The sequence below is a fragment of the Protopterus annectens genome, chromosome 5.part0, assembly GCF_019279795.1.
Source record: "Protopterus annectens isolate FY-2018-M chromosome 5.part0, PAN1.0, whole genome shotgun sequence".
In the NCBI taxonomy this organism is placed as follows: domain Eukaryota; kingdom Metazoa; phylum Chordata; order Ceratodontiformes; family Protopteridae; genus Protopterus; species Protopterus annectens.
In genome coordinates, this window is record NC_056735.1 from 1,848,240,333 (window position 1) to 1,848,263,769 (window position 23,437).

At 39.1% G+C, this 23,437-nt stretch overlaps 1 protein-coding gene across 1 annotated transcript in view; it reads left to right on the top strand.

Moving 5' to 3' along the window:
• ATP7B (ATPase copper transporting beta) overlaps positions 1-23,437 on the top strand; it is a 649,813-nt gene that overhangs the window by 588,210 nt on the left and 38,166 nt on the right. Inside the window, exon 20 of the mRNA XM_044071673.1 lies at positions 8,518-8,620. Coding sequence (XP_043927608.1) covers positions 8,518-8,620 — 103 coding nt within the window. The remainder of the gene's footprint in view (positions 1-8,517; positions 8,621-23,437) is intronic.

Below are 23,437 nucleotides of genomic sequence, written 5' to 3' on the forward strand. Positions count from 1 at the left end.
CTTGCACCTGTCACCCCTGGGCTTTCGGATATTGGCAAAGGCTCTTGCTACCCCCATAGTGCCTTTTTTAGGCAAGGCTCAAAAGACAAACCCACCTCCATAGGTATCACAAGGGATAAGAAACTAAGAGTAATGCTACTCAATGCCAGAAGTCTAAACCTCAAGATGTATGCACTCGAAACTCTCCTTAGCATGGAGAACATCGATATCTGTGCAGTAACAGAAACCTGGTTCAAGGCTCTTGAGAGCACCCCAGCACTACCAGGTTATACCTCATACCATGCTTTTCGGCCCCAAAACTTGGACCGAACCACAAAAGGAGGGGGAGTATCAATATTCGTCAAAGATACCCACACCTCCAGGTTGGTGGCACAGCACGAAGCATCAGAGACTATCCATGTGCAACTAACAGTGGGTAAAACTGCCTTCCAGTTTATAGCCTGCTACAGACCACCCTCCCAAACCCAGGAACCCCAATCGGCCTTCCTGAGAACACTGGAAAATATGAAGGTCTCTCCAAACACCATTATATTGGGTGACTTCAACTACCCAACCATAGACTGGGAGCATTACTCTAGCTCCAACACCCTAGCCCAAAGGTTCCTAGAATTTATAAACTCAAATGCTATGGAACAACTTGTTACCACTCCCACAAGAGGGGAAAACATACTGGACCTGATCATCACCAACATGGTGACTCTATGCTCCAGACCAGAAGTGTATCCCTCACTGGTAAGATCAGACCATAAACTAATCTCACTGGATATTCACATCCTGACCCCACCCCATGCCCAGAAAACCACAGTGAAAAACTTCTCTAAAGCAAATTTCACACTCCTCAAAACCAAGGTGGAATACTTCAAAGCCCCCGGGCCTGTGGATAATACGGCCCAGACCGCAAAATCCTTTATAAACGCATTCTATGAACACCTTCAGGAATGCATGGATCATGCAATCCCAAATAAAACCAAGACCCAATCCTCCAAAGGCAGATGTCCTGTCTGGTGGACCCCAGCCATAAACAAACTATACAATAGAAGTAGGAAGCTACTACATGATAGAGCAAAATCCCAAAAAGGGAAGGCATCTCTGATCAGTATTAGCAAAAAACTACGGGCACTCATAAAATCATCTAAGGCCAGCTTTGAGAGAAAAATTGCACAGGACACTAAGGATAATCGCAAGGCTTTCTTTAGTTATGTTAGGAACCTGGGTTGGAATTCCCAGATATGCTCAGAATTAGTCCAAAATGACAACAAATACACCAAACCCACAGACATTGCCAACATCCTAGCTGACCGGTTCAGCGCAAACTCCCCCCCCCTCCCCACCAAAAGGGCTAATATCTATCCCAGCAGAGTGCTTCCCCCCTGACATCTCAGATGCTCAGGTAAGAGCTGCCCTCTCCAAAGCAAGAAACACAGCATCAATGGGACCAGACGGTGTCCCAGGCTGTGTCCTAGATGAACTCCAAGAAGAGCTAAACCCAAACCTAAAACTACTGTCCAATCTCAGCCTTACTACAGGATATGTACCCAAAGTGTGGCGTACAGCAACAGTGGTCCCTCTCCACAAAGGTGGTGCCTTAACGGATCCTGGAAACTATTGCCCCATAAGTCTCACTAGCTTGGTCTGCAAAGCTATGGAAAGGATCATCATGGACCTTATAAATAAAGATATTGGGGACCTGCAGACACTGTATCCTACCCAGTTCGGCTTTGTTAAGGGCAGATCCTGCCTCTTGAACCTGGTTGATTTCTTTGAAACAGTCACCAAGGCCATTGACAAGGGGAAGGTGGTCCACACAGCCTACCTGGACCTCGCAAAAGCCTCTGATACAATACCCCACTTGGGCATTATAGATAAGCTCACCAGCTTAAATATAAACCCCTATGTCACTAGATGGGTTGCAAACTGGCTCAAGGACAGAACCCTCATGGTTAGAATAGCTGGAGCCATGTCAGACTCCAAACCAGTTACAAGTGGTATTCCACAAGGCTCAGTCCTGGGACCTCTCTTGTTCGGTATATATTTCTCGGAGGTACAGGCCAACATGGAAGGACTGTGGCTGACCAAGTTCGCAGATGACTGCAAACTGGGTGCCATAATAGACTCTCCAGCCGACACAAGCATCCTCCAAAAGGGCCTCATAGAAACAGACAACTGGTGCCAGAGCCATGGCCTCAAGCTAAACGCCAAAAAGTGTATAGTCATCCCCTTTGGCAAAACAAAGTGCCCACAAATTACCACATAGGTGGTAATCCATTAAGTACAGAAGAAGTAATTAGGGACCTGGGGACCCAAGTTGATAGCAATCTGTCATTTGACAACCACGTGGCCAAAGTGGTTAGAAAAACATTTTATATAGCCCACCTAATCATGAAGGGATTCACATCTAGCTCAGGGGAGGTCATCGTGCCTCTTTACTCATCCCTCATCAGGCCCATAATTGAGTACAATGCCCCTTTTGGGATGTACCTTACCAGACACCTGCAGCAACTGGAAAGACCCCAAAAGTACCTCACCAAGAGGATCAAGGGGCTCGAACAGATGCCGTATGCTGCCCGGTTAAAGAAACTCCAGCTCTACTCAGTGGCATACCGCCTGCTCAGAGGCGACCTGTGCCTGACATATAAAGCCATGTCCAACCCAGAATTAATGGACATGCTGCACCTCAGAGAATCCAAATCTCATCGAGCTACGCGCTCGAGGGACTTGAACCTCAGCACTGAAATAAATAGGACATGCTGGAGGGACAGATTCATAACCCAGAGGCTCCCTTCACTCTGGAATAAAATCCCAGTCCAGGTTAGGCAGAGTCCCTCATTGATTCTCTTCAAGAGGAATCTTGATGAGTGGATGGGAGATCGTAGGTTTACCCCGGGTATCACTTCTGTGTCACTGTTAGACAGAGGCACAGTATACTAACCTTGAAAAAGGGCATAGCAAAATTAATTTAATATGGGTGGCGAAAGCCATACACACTCTGGCTAGGCTTATAAATGCCCTAGGGCAGATAGCCTAGTATGAACCTATAAACCTATGACCTATGAACATGCTGCTGACAATACCCATACATGACTCAATATCCAACATCACATGACATTTGGAAATTAATTATAATAACTACTTTCTATGTCTGAATACATGATCTATCCAATGAATAACCATGCAACCAATTACTAGTTCTGTAGAAGACATAGATGAAAGCATGGAAATACGATCAGAGTAGTCATGGTTTCATGTCTGCTTAAGATAGTAATCATGGCTGTGTGGAGAGAATACCGTGATATCCACGTAATGGAAAAGCGAAGCGGTATGGCTTATTGAAATTCCAACACAGTACACTGCAGAGTTCTTGCACAAGTACAACTAAAATGTGAATAAAAAAGGCTGACCTACAAATTAAAAACTTGTTGTATAATTTTGAAGAGCTTTGAGAAAGAGGGAGAGATTTCACACTTTTATGCATGTTTTACTTATGCCTTGACTGGATACCAGTTACACTAGTTGTAGAGTCACTCATTCCCAGATTTTAAGTAAAAATTCTAGTTTTGTTTACTCTCAGTCTTGGAATATCATTCCAGCAAAACTAAGGTAGACTCTTACAGGTCATTAGCACAGTTAGTTATGTACATGGCTTATGTGTGGCAGTGAGAGATGCAATAAATTATCTGTGAAGCGAAGCCCAGATTCTTGCTGTTATATATACATATTGTACTTTATCCTGCACATTTTCAGTGCAACATTTAAATTAAACCACTTTCTGAAAGGAAATGTCATGTCTTGACCACAGTACTGTTTGCATAGATTTATTTGTAAGACAATAATCATAATAGTTATCAATTGATGAGTAGTTCATATTTGTGTCTACACTTTTGTTGTGTTGGCGTTTGTAATTTGTCCACATGCTTCATTTCCATTTTAACTTCATGAGCAAGGAAATGAACGACCTAATGTGTCCTTATTCCTTTAGGTTGGACTAAATGAATGACCTAATGTGTCCTTATTCCTTTAGGTTGGACTAAATGAACGACCTAATGTGTCCTTATTCCTTTAGGTTGGACTAAATGAACAACCTAATGTGTCCTTACTCCTTTAGGTTGGACTAAATGAACGACCTAATGTGTCCTTATTCCTTTAGGTTGGACTAAATGAACAACCTAATGTGTCCTTATTCCTTTAGGTTGGACTAAAAAGGGAAGATTGCACTTTCCTAGATAACTTTACAAGTATATTCCGTTTGCAAAAATGATATTCTAAGAATGCATGTGTTAGATATTATTAAAGAAACGATCAGAGGCAGTGAGCCTTCTTTTACTAAAGGAACAGTAATGAAACCTGGTGTTGACCCCACCCGATCATTGCTCTGAGCTTCAGAGTCTAACCTCATTCTCAGTTACGTCCTCTTTCATCAGCTGTTGTCAGGTTCTCAGGGCATTTTTTTTAAAAGTGGGAACACAGAATAAAATATGCTCATTTTATTTTCCTGCAATATACAGATACATCCCGGTAGTGTATAAAACAGAATAGCATGCTGGAATTTAATAATCTCAGAAAGAGCAGTATTTTAATACAGGGTCCTGTACTTCAGTCTGGTCTTAATGAGTCACAATGGAAGTAACAAGCTGTTTTAACAATATTAGTACAGCTAAATCCTCAGAATTGTTACTGATATAGGATTTAATGATCCTGTCATTAAAACTTAAATATGTTGCATTCATGTTCTAAAGTTTATCATTTAATCCATTTTTAGTTGGCATCTTCTTATTTTGAAGCCATCTTCTTTTGTAGGCATCCTTTTGTTATTGTACTCTTCAAAGGTTTACTCTGTCTTTTGTCTAATACAGTTGTTCTTTATGCATATTTTCTTTAATGTAGAAACTTGTGATTAACAGTTCCTCCACAAATTTAAGAAGCAGTGCCGATTAGAACTGGGTTTTCATCTTAGCCAGTCTTATTTCCTGATAGCCTTACCCACCCAACTTACTTTTCAGCGTGACTTTACACTGTCAATACCAACCCATCAACAAGCCAACAACAAGCCAACAAGTCAAGATGCCAGCATATCAACCTGTGTGCAATTAAATGAACAGGGTACAAATTATAGAAAACAAGTGTTTTGCAGAAGACGACGCAAGCCCCACCAATGTTGGGGACTTCTACTATATATGCTAAATCCAAAAGTGCACTATCTTGGAGAAAGAGCAACAGTCCAATCAGTATATAGAGAACTTCTCCATGATAGTACTTCATCAAATAGGATCTGAAGAGCTTTTGGATTTGGTCAATAGGATACTCAGTGAAAGAAGCTTGACTATGTCACTCTCAACAAATTGTCCCTTCAATAATTGGACTGTGCTATGAACATGTCATATGAGGATAGTGTTTACAATCCATGTAAAAGGTATTTTCTAAATTAATAAGCCAGTTAATTATCCAATGTAAGCCGCTGTGTATCAAGGTGTCTAAATTTCACAGATATTACTTCTCTCTCTTTTATATGCTTGTCTGTCTATCTGTTGCTGACCTCAAAGACTGATTAATTGTGAAACTAAATTGGGCACTGAATGCATAAACCATGCCTCTCTGATAAGGGAGCCAGTATCTAGCCCTAGTACTTGAATGCCCAAAGCAGAAGCAGTATGCTTTTAATGTGCGGCATTGTAAAAAAGGGCTACACATCTGTCTACTTGTTAAACTGATGCTTGTCCTCAAATTTCTCTTGAATGGTGATATACAATCTCATGGTGCTACAATGACTAACCTGAAATAAGGAACATGATGATGTAGTAGCTTTTGAAGATGAGCACTCAGGGAGACTACAGGACTTTGTAATGACGCAGTGATTATTCTGGATAAATTTAAAACCGCTCTGGTGGGATTTGCAAATTATTAATATTTTGATAGCAAGGACCTGGGTACTTGGATTCAGTTTCTAGCACTGATACTGCAGTTCAGCATTGGGGGGGTCCTCTCGTGAGTGTGCAGTCTATTGGATGATCTGTTAAATTGAGGTCCCTTCCACATGAATTGGTAGTAGCTCAGGTAAGTGATCCCATGACACTTATCAAAAAGAGTCAGGGTTCTTTATTATATAAAACTTTTAAAAACATATATCCAAAAAGCTTTCTTATATAGTGCAAGTGATTAAAAAGAGAATAATTAAAGCAAAAAGTTAATCTATGACATAGTAGAAAAGATGCATAAAACTCATTCACTATTTATCCCTCACACTCTTTCTGCCACAACCAAAACTTCAGATTTTTTATACTCTCATTCATATTACATTGTTTATTAAACAATTCTTCCTGGCATCTCCTAAACAAATATTCTCCTGATATAATTATCCAAGTCACCTTTACACATTGTTCATCCAATATTTAATCATACTTCCTATACCCGATTATATCAATATTTATTTATTTTATTTCTTCAAACTAATAAGTTGTATAAATTTGATCCCAAAATGCCTTTTCCAAAGTACATTTATGAAAAACACGATCTATATCTTTCTCCATATCACATCCCCTCATTTCACATTATCTTAATTAATAAACTTCATATTTCATTTAAGTAATATCTGTTCAGTGATATTCTCTACAGGAAATCATCCCGTTCATTTACGTTCTTATGCATCTCCCCCTTGTCCATATTCCCACCATTTTCTTCAGATTCAGTTTCTTATATACCCATCCTCCTGATAATATATGCGTATTTCCTTATTCCATATCTTGCTCTTCTTCTGTAAATCTTTTATTTCATCCCCTTCCTCAGTCTTCTTTCTCTTCCCTTTCCCCAAATGTTCCCAATTTTCTTTATATTGCTCATACATCTCTACCTAATCTTTCCTCCTGTTTACTCTTTTTTTTCCCCAACAAAAAAGTAACAAAATCACAAAAAAAGAGAAAAAAAAAACATGCATGTACCTCACTTAGTCCACCCTTATATTTTTCACTGAATGCAACTACTCTCTTTATCAGGTTCAATCTAACCACCACCAAAAAAATTTAAGTACAATAGCCATTATGACATTCTTCCTTTTTCCATTTAATATATACATTCTAGCAATGTAACTCACAATTCCCATTAATACATCATTTATTAAATATACATTAGTTTTCTTTAAAAATGTAAAGGTCCTCCATAAATGTACATTCCCCCTCATTATCTGTATTATTTCATTCCACTGCTGTTCCACATTCTGCTTTTTCCTAAATACAGCTCCTAATGTTTTTTCCTTTTATGAAACTAAACTCCTTCTGACTTTATTTTATTCCCTATCCCTCTACTTATTTTTAACCCTGCTGACTGCAGTCTCATGTCCACTTCCTTTATTAATTCCACAATCCATATCTTATTTTTCACTACTGATACCACATCATCTACCCAAACCTTAAAACTCTTTGACAAGTTCTTTAACATACAACTATAATCTCTTTTTACATGTACATTCATCTCTAGGTTATAACAGTGGTTTTTTTTCATTTACCATTTGCATATTGTAAATATTATAGCTTTTGTTATAATGTTATAGTTGTAAATAGATTCTACCTCTTATTTTTTTTTACTTTTTCATTTATGCATTGTAAATACTACTGGAATGTTATCTTGAAACACTTGTAAATAGATTCTCCCTAGAATTCAAAAACTGGCTCACTGCTTGTGGCAGTTACCTGCAGTATGTAGATCAATTATTACAACAGTGAGACAATGCAGTTTATAGAAAACCATGGGCCCAGTGAGAAACTCATCATTACTGGAAAATTAATGTCTCCGAATCACACCCCAGCTATTGCTGGTGCTGTCAGCCCTGATGTAAGTAGTGTTCTCCCTAGGAGGCCATGCATCATGTTGGCAAAACACACCCTGTAGATACACACACACATATGCATGTGCACATACGCACACACCACACAGAAGTATAAATGGTCTCAGGTGTGTGTGTGTGTGTGTGTGTGTGTGTGTGTGTGTGTGTGTGTGTGTGTGTGTGTGTGTGTGTGTGTGTGTACACATTCTCATGTGTGTGTGTATGTATGTATCTGTGTCTGTTTACTTGTGTAGTAATACCTGTAAGTGTGTATGTGTCTGTGTATCTGCCAATGGGATGCCACAGCAAAGTGCTTGTTGTCACTTGCAGTAATCATTTAGACACATGCAAATTAGCCACTAATGATATCTTTTCTCACTGCAGCTAATGTGTCTCTGAATCACTATTTTCCACAATCACATTAAAGGGCTCTTTTTGCTGCAGCCTTATCACTCATGGCTTGCCTATTTCAGAATGCTGGCACGTATTGCAAAAACTAAGTATACTAATACATTTTGGGTATGTTACAGTCCCCTGATCAGTATGTGCCTTGTTTCCATAGTGGATTTTACAGATGATAAATCAGCATTTGTAGAAATTAACTGAATAGCATCATTCATATCTGCAAATAAATACTGAGTTTAGTATAGATAGATGGACATTTGTCTGAAGCATTCACTGCATAATATATTCTCTTATATGTTTAGGTGTGTTTATGCCACTTGGTGTAGTGCTAGAACCATGGATGGGTTCAGCTGCAATGGCAGCTTCTTCAGTCTCTGTGGTTGTGTCCTCACTGCTTCTAAAACTGTAAGTGATATACACTGTATACAGAAAAGTTCAATATCTTTCTTTGTGAAATTTCAAGCAAAATCATTGCATAAACAGAAATGAGCACATCTTGACAAATATGGTCTTAGTTACATTATATCTTAGTCCATACTTATTTATGCCAATATTATGTGACTTTCTCGTAATGGAGGTTGCATTATAAATCATCCTGGAAAAATTGTGAAGATAATTTAGGTGAAGAGAAAGTTAATGTTTGCTCATTTAGTGTACTGCACCTGTGTGTAGCTGTTGTTGAAAAAGTGGCTGCTGTTCTATAGTTACAATGGTTCTTTATGAAATAGTCAACAGTATTGCAGCCATGTGACAAATAACCACAGAAAAATAGAATTCATTAAGTGGGATTTAACACTTTGTCACCAATATTGTAGTCTAGTCTCACACTAGAGCATAAAAGGCAGCCAGCACAGAACAGCATGGTAAATCAGTTTTAAAATCTGTAATACACATTTTTTGATGTGCAACAGCATGGAGTGTTTTACAGCTTTTAAAGCTAGTACAAGATCTGGACCTCTGTCTATGAGACAGTGCTATGTGTATTACAAACGTTTTGCTATACTACACTTTATTCTTTCTATTCTTTCTCTTTATCTTGCAATATATTGGAGTAGAGAAATCTCCATGTACTACAAAGTGCACTATAGTATCACTAAGTGTAGTATAGCTTTCAAAGCTGTTTTTCTTTTGCCTATCACAGGAAATGGATGGAACAGGTAAAGTTCTGTGCCAGACAAGGGATTATAATCAGGTCTCTCCAACGATAACCAAGTAGTTATATGTTTGTAAAACAGACATCAAGATTTACCTCTTGAGCTTGACTTTCCACTGCTCTTGAGATGAATTTCTTAATATCCATTTCTGAACATGCAGCAACTTGGATATGATCAGAGAGACAGAGTCATAATTATCTACATCTTTTGCCAGTTTCAGACTGTCATCAGCTTACTTCATGTGCTACAAATGATGCATTAGGTGTTAACAAGCTTGGCTGAACTGGACAAGAGCAGTGTTAGACTTGTGAAGCAAGACAAATAAATGGCTTGCATAGATCACCAGTGTAGTAGCCTCATTTGATTGTCGAAGAGATAATTACAATTATGCCCAATGTCAAATACTTCTCTAAAGTTTGCTTGTTTCTTTTTTCAAATCATATTGGATGAAGCTAACTCATCTCTATGTACTTTCAACATCCCTTTCTGCACATATAAATGTCTTAGATTATATTTTGATATTTCTTCAGTATTCCAGAGAGCAATAGAAGAAATAATTGAGAGCCAGGATCATCTGACCATAATGAGAGATAATCTGATTGTCTGAGGAGTTAACAAGCAGTAACATGATGCAGTGCTAATCAAACTATTGGACAGCCGTAGGTAGAATGATGTGAAGATGAACAAATGTCAGATATGTGTATGTAATCTCAAATATGTGATTCACATTTTAATTTTATAAAACAAGGGGTGCTATTTTGGGGTTGCATTTGGATAAAAAGGAACTGCTGTGGCAATTGAAATGTAATGCAAGTCTGAGCCCAGGCTTAAATGAGTTGATATCTGTTCAGCCAGTTTTAAAGCTTAAAGCATTTCAGAGATGAGTGTTTATATATATATATATATATATATATATATATATATATATATATATATATAAACATTTTTTTTGGTTAATAATTATTTGAATGGCTTATTTAGTTATTATTTCATCTTTTCCAAGCATGTTCTTAAGTGGTTCTGTTAGTATTATGTGATGCATTATACAATGCTTGCACTTGTGTGTGGTCTCTTTAAACGTCATACATTGGAAGTCACATGATGATGGGATGGTTTTAAATATGGTAGACTTCATCTGTTGACGTCTGTTCATCATAGGCAAAAGCACTAATCGTGGTTGTTCTAGTGAATAAAGTTGGACTAGTTGCCATTTCTGGGTCCTGCTGCTTTTTATTGGGGATTTTACAGTTTGTTGTTGGTGTTTCTGAATTTCAAGAAATAAAATGTTACCAAAATTTCTTTTGCGGAAAATAAAAATTGATGATATAGAAAAAGACAGAAAAGAATGGCATAAAAATGCAATGATAAAACATTACCATGTAAAACCATGGGTAAATCTAACAGATGGAAAAATTAAAGCTATAAAAATAAGAAGCAAACTGTGTAATGAGAATGTAGAACGTCAAGATTTTTTGTCGAGATTGGTAATAAATAAATTGCCAGTAAAAGGAAATATGCTATATGAAACGAAAAGTGAGTACAATATGTTTACATTGACAGGAAGAAGGAACTACAGAACATGTGTCTTTAAAATGTAAAAAGAGTAAAAATATGGAGAAAATTATGTAAAGATTTTTTCAAAGATATAAAAGAAGTGGATAATATAAATATGGATATGATTATGAATATTATAAGAAAAGAAATAAGGAATATTTTAAAAAGAATAGATAAAAAGCTATTTTATGTTATATGGTTTGGAAGAATAAATTAAATTATGTTTAATGGTAAATGGATTATAGCAATAATTAAAATCAGATGGTGGTTATGGATAAAGGAGTGGGGAAGAAAGTATGACTATATGTAAATAGGTTTGTATATCTATATATTTGTAAATATGTAAATATGTTGTGACTAAGTTTTTTTCTATATAAATAAAGGACCCCCACTCTTTTTTATTAATGCTGTAGGATGCTTTACATACACCTGTGCTTCCACCAACTCAGGCAGATGGGGCCTCATTTTAACATCTCATCTAAAGATTAACACACTCAGGAATTCAGATATACCAGATATCAAACTGACTTTCAGAAGTACTGCTAAATTCTAAACCAGTGCAAACAGGTAATCAGCAAGTGAAAGGCATTAATATGAAGTTATGACAAATATCATTACTTGACGACCTAAAAAGAGTGTGATAAAGATTAATAATTTTTCTAGTACAGGTAAATTGCAACAATCCTCCAATGTGAACAGTAATATGTAAGTGATAGTTGGAAAGAATAAGGTGACTGCAGAGGGATTTATACATTTCTTTGACAGCAGCTCTGTTAACTAAGCAATGTTCTGGTTCATCCAAAGTATACTGAAAGTGCATTTGGATTGTCAATAATCAGTCTTTATACTAGTGTTCATTTTCTCTTTAAAAACAGCTGGTAAAAAGAAACACCAGCCTTATGGCTGCAAGGGTCCTACAGCTTATACCCAAAGTTTATTGGAGCCAGTGACATGTAAACATTCATTAATAAGCCCAAACTGCATATAATCAATGTTTTTGCTGACTTATGGTAAATGGCTCTCTTTCAGAAGCATGAGGTCTGATTCCACAAGTCCTGATACTGCCCAAAAAAAAAAAAAAATATATATATATATATATATATATATATATATATATATGTATATATATATATGTATATAAAATTATAACAAAAAAAATAGAGAATTCCAAAACTCACAGTTATACCTTTGATGCATTTTTGCAGGGGCTTCATCACCCATACAACCTCTACCCCTTTTATTTATATTTGATCACTCTAAAATTGCATTAGAGAAAGGGGAATTATCCAACATAAAACAACCCCAAGTGTAGTATATATTCTCCCAAGAGTTTCTGATTATCACACTTACAGTCCTCAAGCCTTCATAATGCACCAATGGAAAGTTATCAGTACTATACCCTCCAGAATAAGGTCTCACAAATAGAATTGAAGACTTCAGATAATTTGTATTGCTGTATCATCCATTTATTCCCTGATTATCAGCTTAATGCAGTACAAGATATAAGAGACCATTACAGCATTCGGTAGGTTTCAATGGGTGCAAATGCAGGGAGAATAAGGTGCAAATCCATCAAAGTTTTTACACGCGCGCGCACACACACACGCACACACGCACACACACACACACACACACACACACACACACACACACACACACACACACACACACACACACACACACACACATTCACACATGGTATGCCCTATTATTTTAAATGAATGTCAATTCATCTACAGTACATATTTGTGATAAGGGATTAGACTGACTTATCTGGAAAAATCCATAAGGATATAGGGAAGATATCCCGAGTCGGCACAGAACACACCCCAGCAATGAGTGAAACTGAAGAAATAAGTACCTTGAGGCAGTGCCGTTCACTGTTGCTCAGTGCTGTGCCGTTGCTTTCTGTTCTGATTAATCTACATTGCCATTACTTTCTTCAGTAAATGCCACAGCGAGTCTTGCAACCTACGCACAGACCACCAACAGGACTGACTAAAGGCAGCACATTTCCACTGCTTTCCACTCCCTAACATAATGCTAGATGCCCAGACAGTAGTGAGATGGCTGCAGCAAGTTTTGGTAGGCTTTCCTAAAATATTTGTTTCATAAGTAGCTAGATGTAGGAAAGATATAACACACTATGGTTGAGTAGTATCCATTTATTACCGCTAATAAAGTGAAGAGGCAGAAACAATGGGTCATTAATATGTGTTTTTATTAGATGATGGTATGATAGCTGTTTTACAGACTGTCTTATTCCAGTTTTAATCAACATACTTCAGCTACATCTGCGTTATACTAAAAATTAAAAAATCTATACGTTAAACATTCTCTGCACTTTAAACCTAAGGCATACTAATTTGTCTGTTGGGAAATATTATAGCAGTTTTTTTTTACAAACTATAACCAAAGGAAAGGAAGCAACTGTCTTTCTCAATGTGAGTTCTTTGTTTTATTGCTTTTTGTAGGATGTGCATAGTATTTGCAATGCTTTGTTGCTAAAGTAGTAGGCAAACTGAATTAATATATATACATATGTGTTTGTGTATATATTTTGCAGTATGGTAAAACTGGATAGAATTCATAAGTGTAATCAATGTTTCCTATATATTATATAGCTATATTAATGCTCAACAGACATTTTGTATGACATGCTTAGTAGGCATGACATAACTCTATTGTGAAAGTGGTTGTTTATTATCTATATGAATCATTTATCAATTAGTGTAACTAAAATATAACTGTATATTAAAAATGTATTAGTATATGTGAAATACACTATACTGTATGGATTTATTCAAAATCTTCCTAAACAAAATCACCAAAAAAACAAACTTTGATTCAATGCAATATGACAGCTATGTCATTAATTTAGCACTGTATGATCTGACTCACTCATGTTGAATAGGTTTACCTGTACTGCTCCATGAAACCTGTAATTTAAGGGTTCTTCCCTTGCACTCTACTCTTTACCATGTCTCTTACCTTACCCACTTCCTGCCTCTATAATATTAACAACATTTTTTACACTGTGTCCTCTTCACAATAAGCTCAGGGTGTCTACTCAACACTGACAGCCTATTACAATTGTGCAAATTTTTACAAGATCTGGGACTATAAGTCAACAACTGAAATAAGATCAAAAGTATGCTCTTTGGGTTTAAGAGATGGCAGGAATTGAATAATGTATTGAATAATGTATGTAATATTATTTAGATTATACATCACATATATTGGTATATGTCCTATAATACCCAACACTTTAGTCATAGATGACTTTATAGTCAGGCACACTGATGTCCCACTCACCAGGCTGAACAAGGAGAAAATTACAGTCAGCTGCCTATCAGGTGCCAGGATCCGTCACATAACGTATGCATTCAAGTCACTCCACAAGTACAAATATGACTCTGTCATTGTCCATGCTAGAGTGAATGATTTGAGACGTACCTTCCTGGACTACATGAAAAGAGACATGGAAGAGCTCTTGGATCATGTGGCCCAGGCAGGTATGACCCTAGCCCTGAGTAGCATCCTGCCTTCACCCAGAATGATACCACAGTATAAGGACAAAATGATTGACTTCAACAATTGGCTAAGCTTCTAGTGTCATTCAAAGGGGATCCAGTATCTATCTGCCTGGGAAGACATGATCGACAAACCACGATGCTTTGCCAGAGATGGTCTGCACCTGTCACCCCTGGGATTCAGGTTACTGGCTAAAGCTCTTGCCATCCATATAGTGCCTTTTTTAGGCAATGTTCTAAGGATAAAACCACCACCATAACAGATACAAGCATGCAAAATCTGAAGGTAATGCTACTCAATGCTAGAAGTCTAAACCTCAAAATGCACTCTCTCGAGGCACTCCTAAAAATGGAGAACATCGATATCTGTGTAGTAACTGAGACCTGGTTCAAGGCTCCAGAGAGCACCCCTGCAATACCAGGCTACAACTCTTACCAAACTTTTCGGCCACAAATCCAAGACCAAAACATTAAAGGTGGAGGAGTGTCCATATTCACACCTCCAGGATAGTTGCCCAACACAATGCATCTGAAATTCTCCAGGTGCAACTAACACTAGGTAAGACTGCAATCCAAATTGCAGCTTGCTACAGATCCCCCACCATGCCTCAAGATTCTCACTACACCTTTATAAACATACTGGAAAATATTAAGACACAACCAAACACCCTAATACTGGGTGATTTCAACTACCCTGCCATTAACTAGGAAAACTACTCTGGTACCAACTCCTTTTCCCAAAGGTTCTTGGAATTCATAAATTCAAACGCCCTGGATCAACTAATCCATTGTCCCACCAGGGGCTCCAATATCCTAGACCTGGTTATTACCAACATGGGAGATAGATGCTCCACACCAGTGGTCACCCCCCCATTGGTCAGGTCTGACCATAAGCAAATCATTCTTGACATCCACATCCCACGCCCACCCCCCAGTAAGGAAACCTCCTTAAAAAACTTCTCCAAAGCCAACTTCATGCTATTGAAATCAGAAGTGACAAACTTCATGACACCCATGCAGACGGTATCTGAAAGTTCGACTGCAGAAGCCTACACTAAGGCACTGTACGATCACATCCACTCGTGCATGAATCGTGCCATCCCAAATAGAACCAAGATGCTCCTCTCTAAAAAAAGGAAGCCAATCTGGTGGTCCCCTGCTATAAACAAACTATACCACAAAAGGAAGAAACTGTTGCAGAAAAGAGGAAAATCCCAGGATGCAAAAAACTCCCTCACCAGCCTCAGTAAGAAGCTGGGATCCCTCATAAAATCCTCAAAAGCTAGTTACGAAAATAAAATTGCCAAAGATTCCAAAGACAACCACAAGGCATTCTATAGTTATGTCAATAATCTAAATGGCAATGCTCAGATCTGCTCTGAGCTACAACAGAATGGCATTAAATATACTGATCCAAAGGATATTGCCAATATCCTGGCAGATCGATTTAGTGGCAACTTCACCCCCCTCTCACCCCCTAAAGGGCCCATCTCAATACCAAAAGATTGCCAAATGCCGGTAATCATGGCCACACAGGTAGAAACCGCACTCTCCAAAGCTAAGAATACAGCATCCATGGGACCAGATGACATCCCTGGCTGTGTACTACATGAACTACAAAATGAACTGGCACCTCACCTAAGTGTCATGTTTAATCATAGCCTCACCTCAGGCTTCGTGCCCACTGAGTGGCGCACAGCTACATTTATCCCACTCCACAAGGGGGGATCTGCCTTGGATCCCGGGAGCTACTTTCCCATCAGTCTGACAAGCTTGATCTGCAAGGGCATGGAACACATTATCATGGAACTTATAAACAAAGACATTGGCAACCTTCAAACACTGGACCCTACCCAGCTTGGGTTTGTGAAGGGCAGATCTTGTCTCCTGAATCTGACTGACTTCCTCGAATCAGTCTCCAGAGCTGTGGACGAGGGTAAGGCAGTCCACATAGCCTATCTGGACCTCGCCAAGGCCTTCAACACCATCCCCCACTCTGGAATCATAGATAAACTTACTAAGCTGGGCATAAATCCTTATATCACTTGATGGGTTGCCAACTGGCTTACTGACAGAACCCAGGCTGTAAAAGTAGGCCACTCCAAATCCAGCTCCAGACAAGTGGAGTACCTCAGGGTTCAGTCCTGGGACCACTCTTGTTTGGCATCTACTTCTCTGAAGTGCAGGCCAACACTAAGGGACTCTAGCTAACAACATTTGCAGATGACTGCAAACTGGGAGCCATTACTGAATCCCCAAATGATGTGGATATTCTACAAAAGGGCCTTACAGAAACAGATGCCTGGTTCCAGAGCCATGGGCTAAAGCTTAATGCCAAGAAATGTATAGTTATCCCCTTTGGAAAAAAACATACCCATAAATTACCGCATAGGTGGCAGTACACTAAACATCGAAATGTGATGAGAGACTTAGGGACACAAGTTGACAGTGGTCTCACTTTCGATAACCACATCGCCACAACAGTCAGGAAATCCTTCTATGTGGCACACCTCATCACTAAGGGCTTTTCATCCAGAAAAAAAGGAGGTCATTGTCCCACTGTACTCATCCCTCATTATATCCATTATAGAGTATAATGCCCCATTTGGTATGTAACTCACAAGACATCTGCAACAGCTGGAAAGGCCACAGAAATACCTCACTAAAAGAATCACAGGCCTAAAGCAGATGCCATATGCTGACCATCTAAAAAAAACTCCAGCTATACTCTGTGGCATATCGTCTACTCAGAGGCAATCTCTGCTTAACATACAAGGCCATGTCAAACCCTCAGCTGTTGGACACGCTCCACTTAAAGAAATCCCAGTCCCTCAGAGCCACACGATTCAGGAATCTAAACCTTGTCATCACAATGAACAAAACATGCTGGAGGGATAGGTTCCTGACTCAGAGACTCCCCATACTCTGGAATAGACTGCCCATACATGTCAAGCAGAGCACCTCCTTGGCCCTCTTCAAAAGGAACCTTAATGATTGGATGGGAGATAGGAAATTCACCCCGGGGATCATGTCAGTCGGCCTGCTAGACAGGGGTCCAGAGAAATAAATATTGTGGGAAGAAACATCCAGGGAACTGTTATGGCTATGTTTGTATAGGCCCTAGGGCCGATAGCCTAGTACCAGCCTATGAACCTATGAACCTATAATGTTTGTAAATATGAAGTTATTAATATATTTGATTATTTTTATATAAATGTAAGTTTGCCTCTGTCACAACTGATAATTCAATAAAGGTGTTTAAAAAAGCTAGGAAGAGATTGTCCAAATTTAAAGTACCACTTAGATCTCACAGGACCTAAAGGGTTACAAGTAGAAGCTGTTCAAATCTACACATACTTTGGAGTGTGGTTAGATCTACAATACCATCATCCATCATATCTGCAAAACATAATTAAGATGAACACTTTCTTTCCAGCATGACACAGAATTTACAGTATTTTAGCAAAATCAGAAAGAAAAATGCTTGCCACAGGGGTTCTTTTTCCTAACCTAGAATATAGCCTAGCAGTCACAGCATCTAGAGCAACTAAATATTTTGATAGGCTGCAAATAACTTTCATCATAAGTGCTCCCAAAATAGCAGCAACACTGTACTCTTAGAGGGTAAAATGACTTGAAATTAAGTTTATGGCCAAGCTAGTAAATGTACTCCTTTCTTTCACTAAAAATGTTACATTACTGTCATCTCCTCCCCTGCTGTTCCATGTACTTCATCTTCCCCACTCTACCCCGAACCCTGTTATTTTTTATTATACAGGATGGTGCAAGGTACAGAGGTTAGCATTCTCACTTCATAGAAAGAGGTTCTCTGGTTTGATTCTTGGCCGGGTTGCCTTCTGTACTGAGTCTGCATGTCCCTCCCTGCATTTCCATGGGCTTCCTCTGGGTGCTCCAGTTTCCTCCTACATTCCAAAGACATGCATCTGGAGCATTTCTCCCTGGGTCTCTGTTAAAACTGGGCTCTGTCCCAGACAGACTTTTCCGGTAAACAAATGTTAAATAAAATAAAAAATAAAATTATATTTTTTGCCTCATTCCAGCAATTCTTTACATCTAACCATCTTTCTTACCTATCTCTTGCTTTTCAACATGATGGATTCTGTTCCATTGTCACTTCCTTTCTGCTTTAGCTACCTACTTTAATCCACCCTGTTATGTTGGCCAACATAGCATTTCTTCCTTTTGTTCATGCATCTGACCAGTGACAGGTCACCTGGTACAAGACATGTCCCAAATGTTCAAACACCATCATCACCACTAGCATATGCACGTACTCCCTGCACCACCTTCCTGAAATCTCCAGCAACTAACCGTCTTCATGTAGCTCTCCTTTTTCAGCTTCTAGTCCCTTTGTACCAGTGATGTAGTACTATCTTTTGCTGTTCAGCCACAGCTCCAGCTCCCACCACTTTTAAGGTTCACACACCTGACATACATTCACCTCCCAGCCCACCTCCCCTCCATTTGGTTGTTTCTACTTCCACCCTTCCTTAATACTCTCACATTATACTGAATCATCTACTTTCCCCACTTCTCGTATAACCTGCTTATGCTGCCTATCCATCGCTAATCACCCATCGTAGTCTGTTTCCAATTCACCATTTCCTTTCTCTCTGTATTACTGCATGCTGTATCATATAATATTTAACAGTCACCATATCTTAAATAATACTTCTTCCATGTCTTGCATCTATGTTTCTCACTTTAGTATGTCTTACAGCATCTCCATCCCCTTAACTTCCCACCTGTCATGTTCTAACACCCCTCCTTTCATTCTCACTTTTGGGGCTGTATGTGGGTACAGATCTGGTTAGTACAGGTTGAGGTCCCCACCTGTTTTCCAGTTTTCTCTCATGAACTGTGCACATCTTATCACCCTTTGTAACTCATTGTCCACTCCCCCACCCGCCAACTGTACAGTGCTCAACAAAGCCTACTTTAACTCATTCACTCCAACAGAGCTTGGGAGGGTTGTGCTCCCAGGTTCATAGATTCACCACTAGTGCCCTTATAAGCCTAGCCGTGCAACCCAAATGTGACCCACAAACTTAATATATATAAGAATGCTTTACTCACTGCCTCTATCCATCACAGACATAGGTGCCACTCCAGGGGTGAATTTCTAATTACCCGTTCATTGGTCTAAGTTGCACTTAAATAAGATTTAGGAATCGAAACAACATTCTGAAGCTGATTAAACACATGTCCCTGCTTGTCCTTTTTTATTCTAATTTCTGATTATATAGCCGACTCAGATTGGTACCAAACATCATTGATTTACTGGATGAAAAAACAATGAAAACAAGATTTTATTAAACTTTTACAGAAACAAAAAATATTACCAAACATTAACAAAAGCTCAGCGCTTTCTGGAATTCATAAACTCCAATGCCTTTGATCAACTTATCCACACCTCCACCAGGGACAATAATATCCTAGATCTAGTCATTACCAACATGAGTGATCGGTGTTCCACACCTGAAGTCAACGCCTCACTGGTCCGATCTGACCATAAGCTAATCACCCTAGATATCCACATCCTGCCCACACCCTCATTAAGGAAACCACGGTAAAAAATTTCTCCAAAGCCAACTTCATGCTTCTTAGGACAGACACGGTGAACTTCATGACACCCATGCAGATGGACAATACAGTTACGACTACTGAATCCTACACAATTGCACTTTATAAGCACTTACATGAGTGCATGGATCATGCTATCCCAAACAGAACTAAGATGCTATCCTCCAAAAAAAGGAAGCCAATCTGGTGGTCCCCTGCCATAAACAAACTGTACAACAGAAGGATGAAACTGTTGCAAAATAGAGTAAAATCCCATGAGTGGAGGAGCTCCCTTGTCAGCCTCAGTAAGAAGCTGCGATCCCTGATAAAATCCTTCAAAGCTAGTTACGAAAACAAAATTGCCACTGATTCTAAAGACAACCACAAAGCATTCTATAGCTATGTCAAGAATCTCAATGGCAACACTCAGATCTGCTCTGAGTTACAGCACAATGGCACTAAATATACAGACCCAACTGATATTGCCAACATCCTGGCAGATGGGTTCAGTGCTAACTTTACCCCTCTCTCACCCCCTAAAGACCCCATCTCTATACCGGAAGAATCCAAAGTTCCTGTAATCACGACTGCACAGGTACAAACCACACTCTTCAAAGCCAAGAACACAGCATCCATGGGACCAGACAACATCCCAGGCTGCGTTCTACATGAACTACAGAACGAACTGGCACCCCACCTAAGTACCATGTTCAATCATAGCCTCACCTCAGGCATTGTGCCTGCTGAATGGCGCACAGCAATGGTTATCCCACTCCATAAGGGGAGAGCCACCACGGGCCCCGGGAAATACCGCCCCATTAGCCTGACGAGCCTGGTCTGCAAGGCCATGGAACGTATCATCATGGAACTTATAAACAAAGACATTGGTAATCTCCAAACTCTGGACCTTACCCAGTTCAGGTTTGTAAAAGGCACATCATGTCTCCTAAACCTGATAGACTTCTTTGAAGCAGTCACCAAAGCCGTAGACAAGGGTAAGGTGGTTCACACAACCTATCTAGATCTTGCCAAGGCTTTCAACACCATCCCCCACTCTGGAATTATTGATAAACTCACTAAACTAGGTATAAATCCCCATGTCACAAGATGGGTTGCCAACTGGCTCACTGACAGAACCCACACTGTGAAAGTAGCAGACTCCAAATCCGACTTGAGACCAGTGACAAGTGGAGTACCACAGGGTTCAGTCCTGGGTCCTCTCCTGTTTGGTATCTACTTCTCTGAAGTACAGGCTAACACAGAAGGTCTTTGGCTAATGAAGTTCACAGATGACTGCAAACTAGGAGCCATAATCAAAACTCCTAACGATGTGGACATCCTACAAAAGGGTTTCTCTGAGACAAATGCCTGGTGTCAAAGCCATGGCTTCAAGTTCAATGCCAAAAAGTGCATCGTCATCCCCTTTGGTAAAAACTCTGTACCCATGAACTACAACATAGGCGGTAGTATACTTAACACCAAAAGTGTGATAAGAGTCCTTAGGACACAGGTGGACAGTAGTCTCTCCTTTGATAATCACATCACCACAGTAGTCAGGAAATCCTTCTATGTGGCACATCTCATCACAAAAGGTTTCTCATCCAGAAAAAAAGAGGTCATTGTTCCCCTCTACTCATCACTAATTACACCCATTATAGAGTACAACACCCTTTTTGGTATGTACCTCACAAGACATCTACAACAACTGGAAAGGCCGCAGAAATACCTCACAAAGAGGATTACTGGCCTCAAACAGATGCCCTACGCAGACCGTCTCAAAAAACTCCAACTTTACTCCGTCGCATATCGCCTACTCAGAGATGATCTCTGCCTAACATACAAAGCTATGTCAAACCCAGAGTTGTTGGACATGCTCCACTTAAAGAAATCCCAATCCCTCCGAGATACATGCTCTAGGGACCTAAACCTTGTCACCACAATAAACAGAACAGGCCGGAGGGATAGATTCCTGTCCCAGAGACTTCCCATACTCTGGAATAAACTACCTATCTATATCAAACAAAGCTCCTCATTAGCACTCTTTAAGAAAAATCTTGATGATTGGATGGGAAATAGGAAATTCACCCTGGGGATCACCTCTGTGGCTCTGCTCGACAGTGGCACAGGAAAATAATTTTCTTGGGTGGCAAAAGCCAGGGTACCTTTTTGGCTGGGCTTGTATAGGCCCCAGGGCCGATAGTCTAGTATCTACCTATGAACCTATGAATAGATATTACTCATTCTGTTATTTTTGCCCTGAACCACTGATTTTGGTATCTGCACTTTACTGCAGTATGTAATTTGAAATATTTTCACGTAGCGTTACAACAAACCTACTCTAACTGTTTCCACTGTTGTTTGACAAACTGTAAAATTCATTTTACTCTTTTTTTCCAAAAAACCTCATAATACTTTTATACAGAATAAAAAAGACAATGAAGACAAAGAATATATTTGTTAGTTTAATATAAAATCTCAGCTTACTATCTATACATCCCTAAAAGCAATGTTCGTTACCAAGCTGTGTGAGCTATACAGATAGAAAAGAAAACAAATGAACATTCTACATTTTCAACCGCAAGAAAAAAAAAATGTTTCTTTACATGTGTAACTAAATACAAAATCTAAGCATGTTTTGTAGATGTTTACCCAAATATCTCATCAAGAAAATGAAGATGCCAAGTGCAAATCACAATACACCTGTATACAAAGTGATAAAATAAACCCAAACAATGCCAGCACCTAAGATTCTATGCTTACATACAGTTGTTAAAATGGTTAATTGTCTGTTAATGATGTACAGAGTGAGAAGCCTTTGCACTATCTGAAGTAACCACATTACCATAACAAGCATTAGATAAGCTTATTCAGCAATCAAAAATTAGAATAAAAAAGGACAAGCAGGGACACTTGTTTAATCAGCTTTAGAATGTTGTTTCAAAACCTCAGCTACTTCAAATGCAGCTCTAAAGATAACTTTTACTAGATCCCAGTCAGTTGTAAACTAATAACTCACCTATTGTAGCTTTATTTTTGGCTCTGCCTTTATTATTCCCATTCAAGACCCCACGCTGCACTGAACAGCTGATATGTCATACATAGGTGCAATACATTTGATCTAAGACTCATTTGACCTAATCACAAATTATCTGAAAATTTAATCTAAAACACATTTATTCTAATCACAAGTGTAACAGGCTATGGAGAATTAATGGTGGCATAGTTTAGAGTGTTAGGGCAGGAGGAATTACAAAGCAAATCAGTCTAGTGTACCATCTGTACCTTGCCCACCTACCTGTTGTACCCCCATGTCTACATGTTTGTGTGCAGGCAGTGATTTACTGCGTGTGGTGTTTTCTCTTTTCCATGTAGTTAAGCAAACATTTAGTTAGTATATT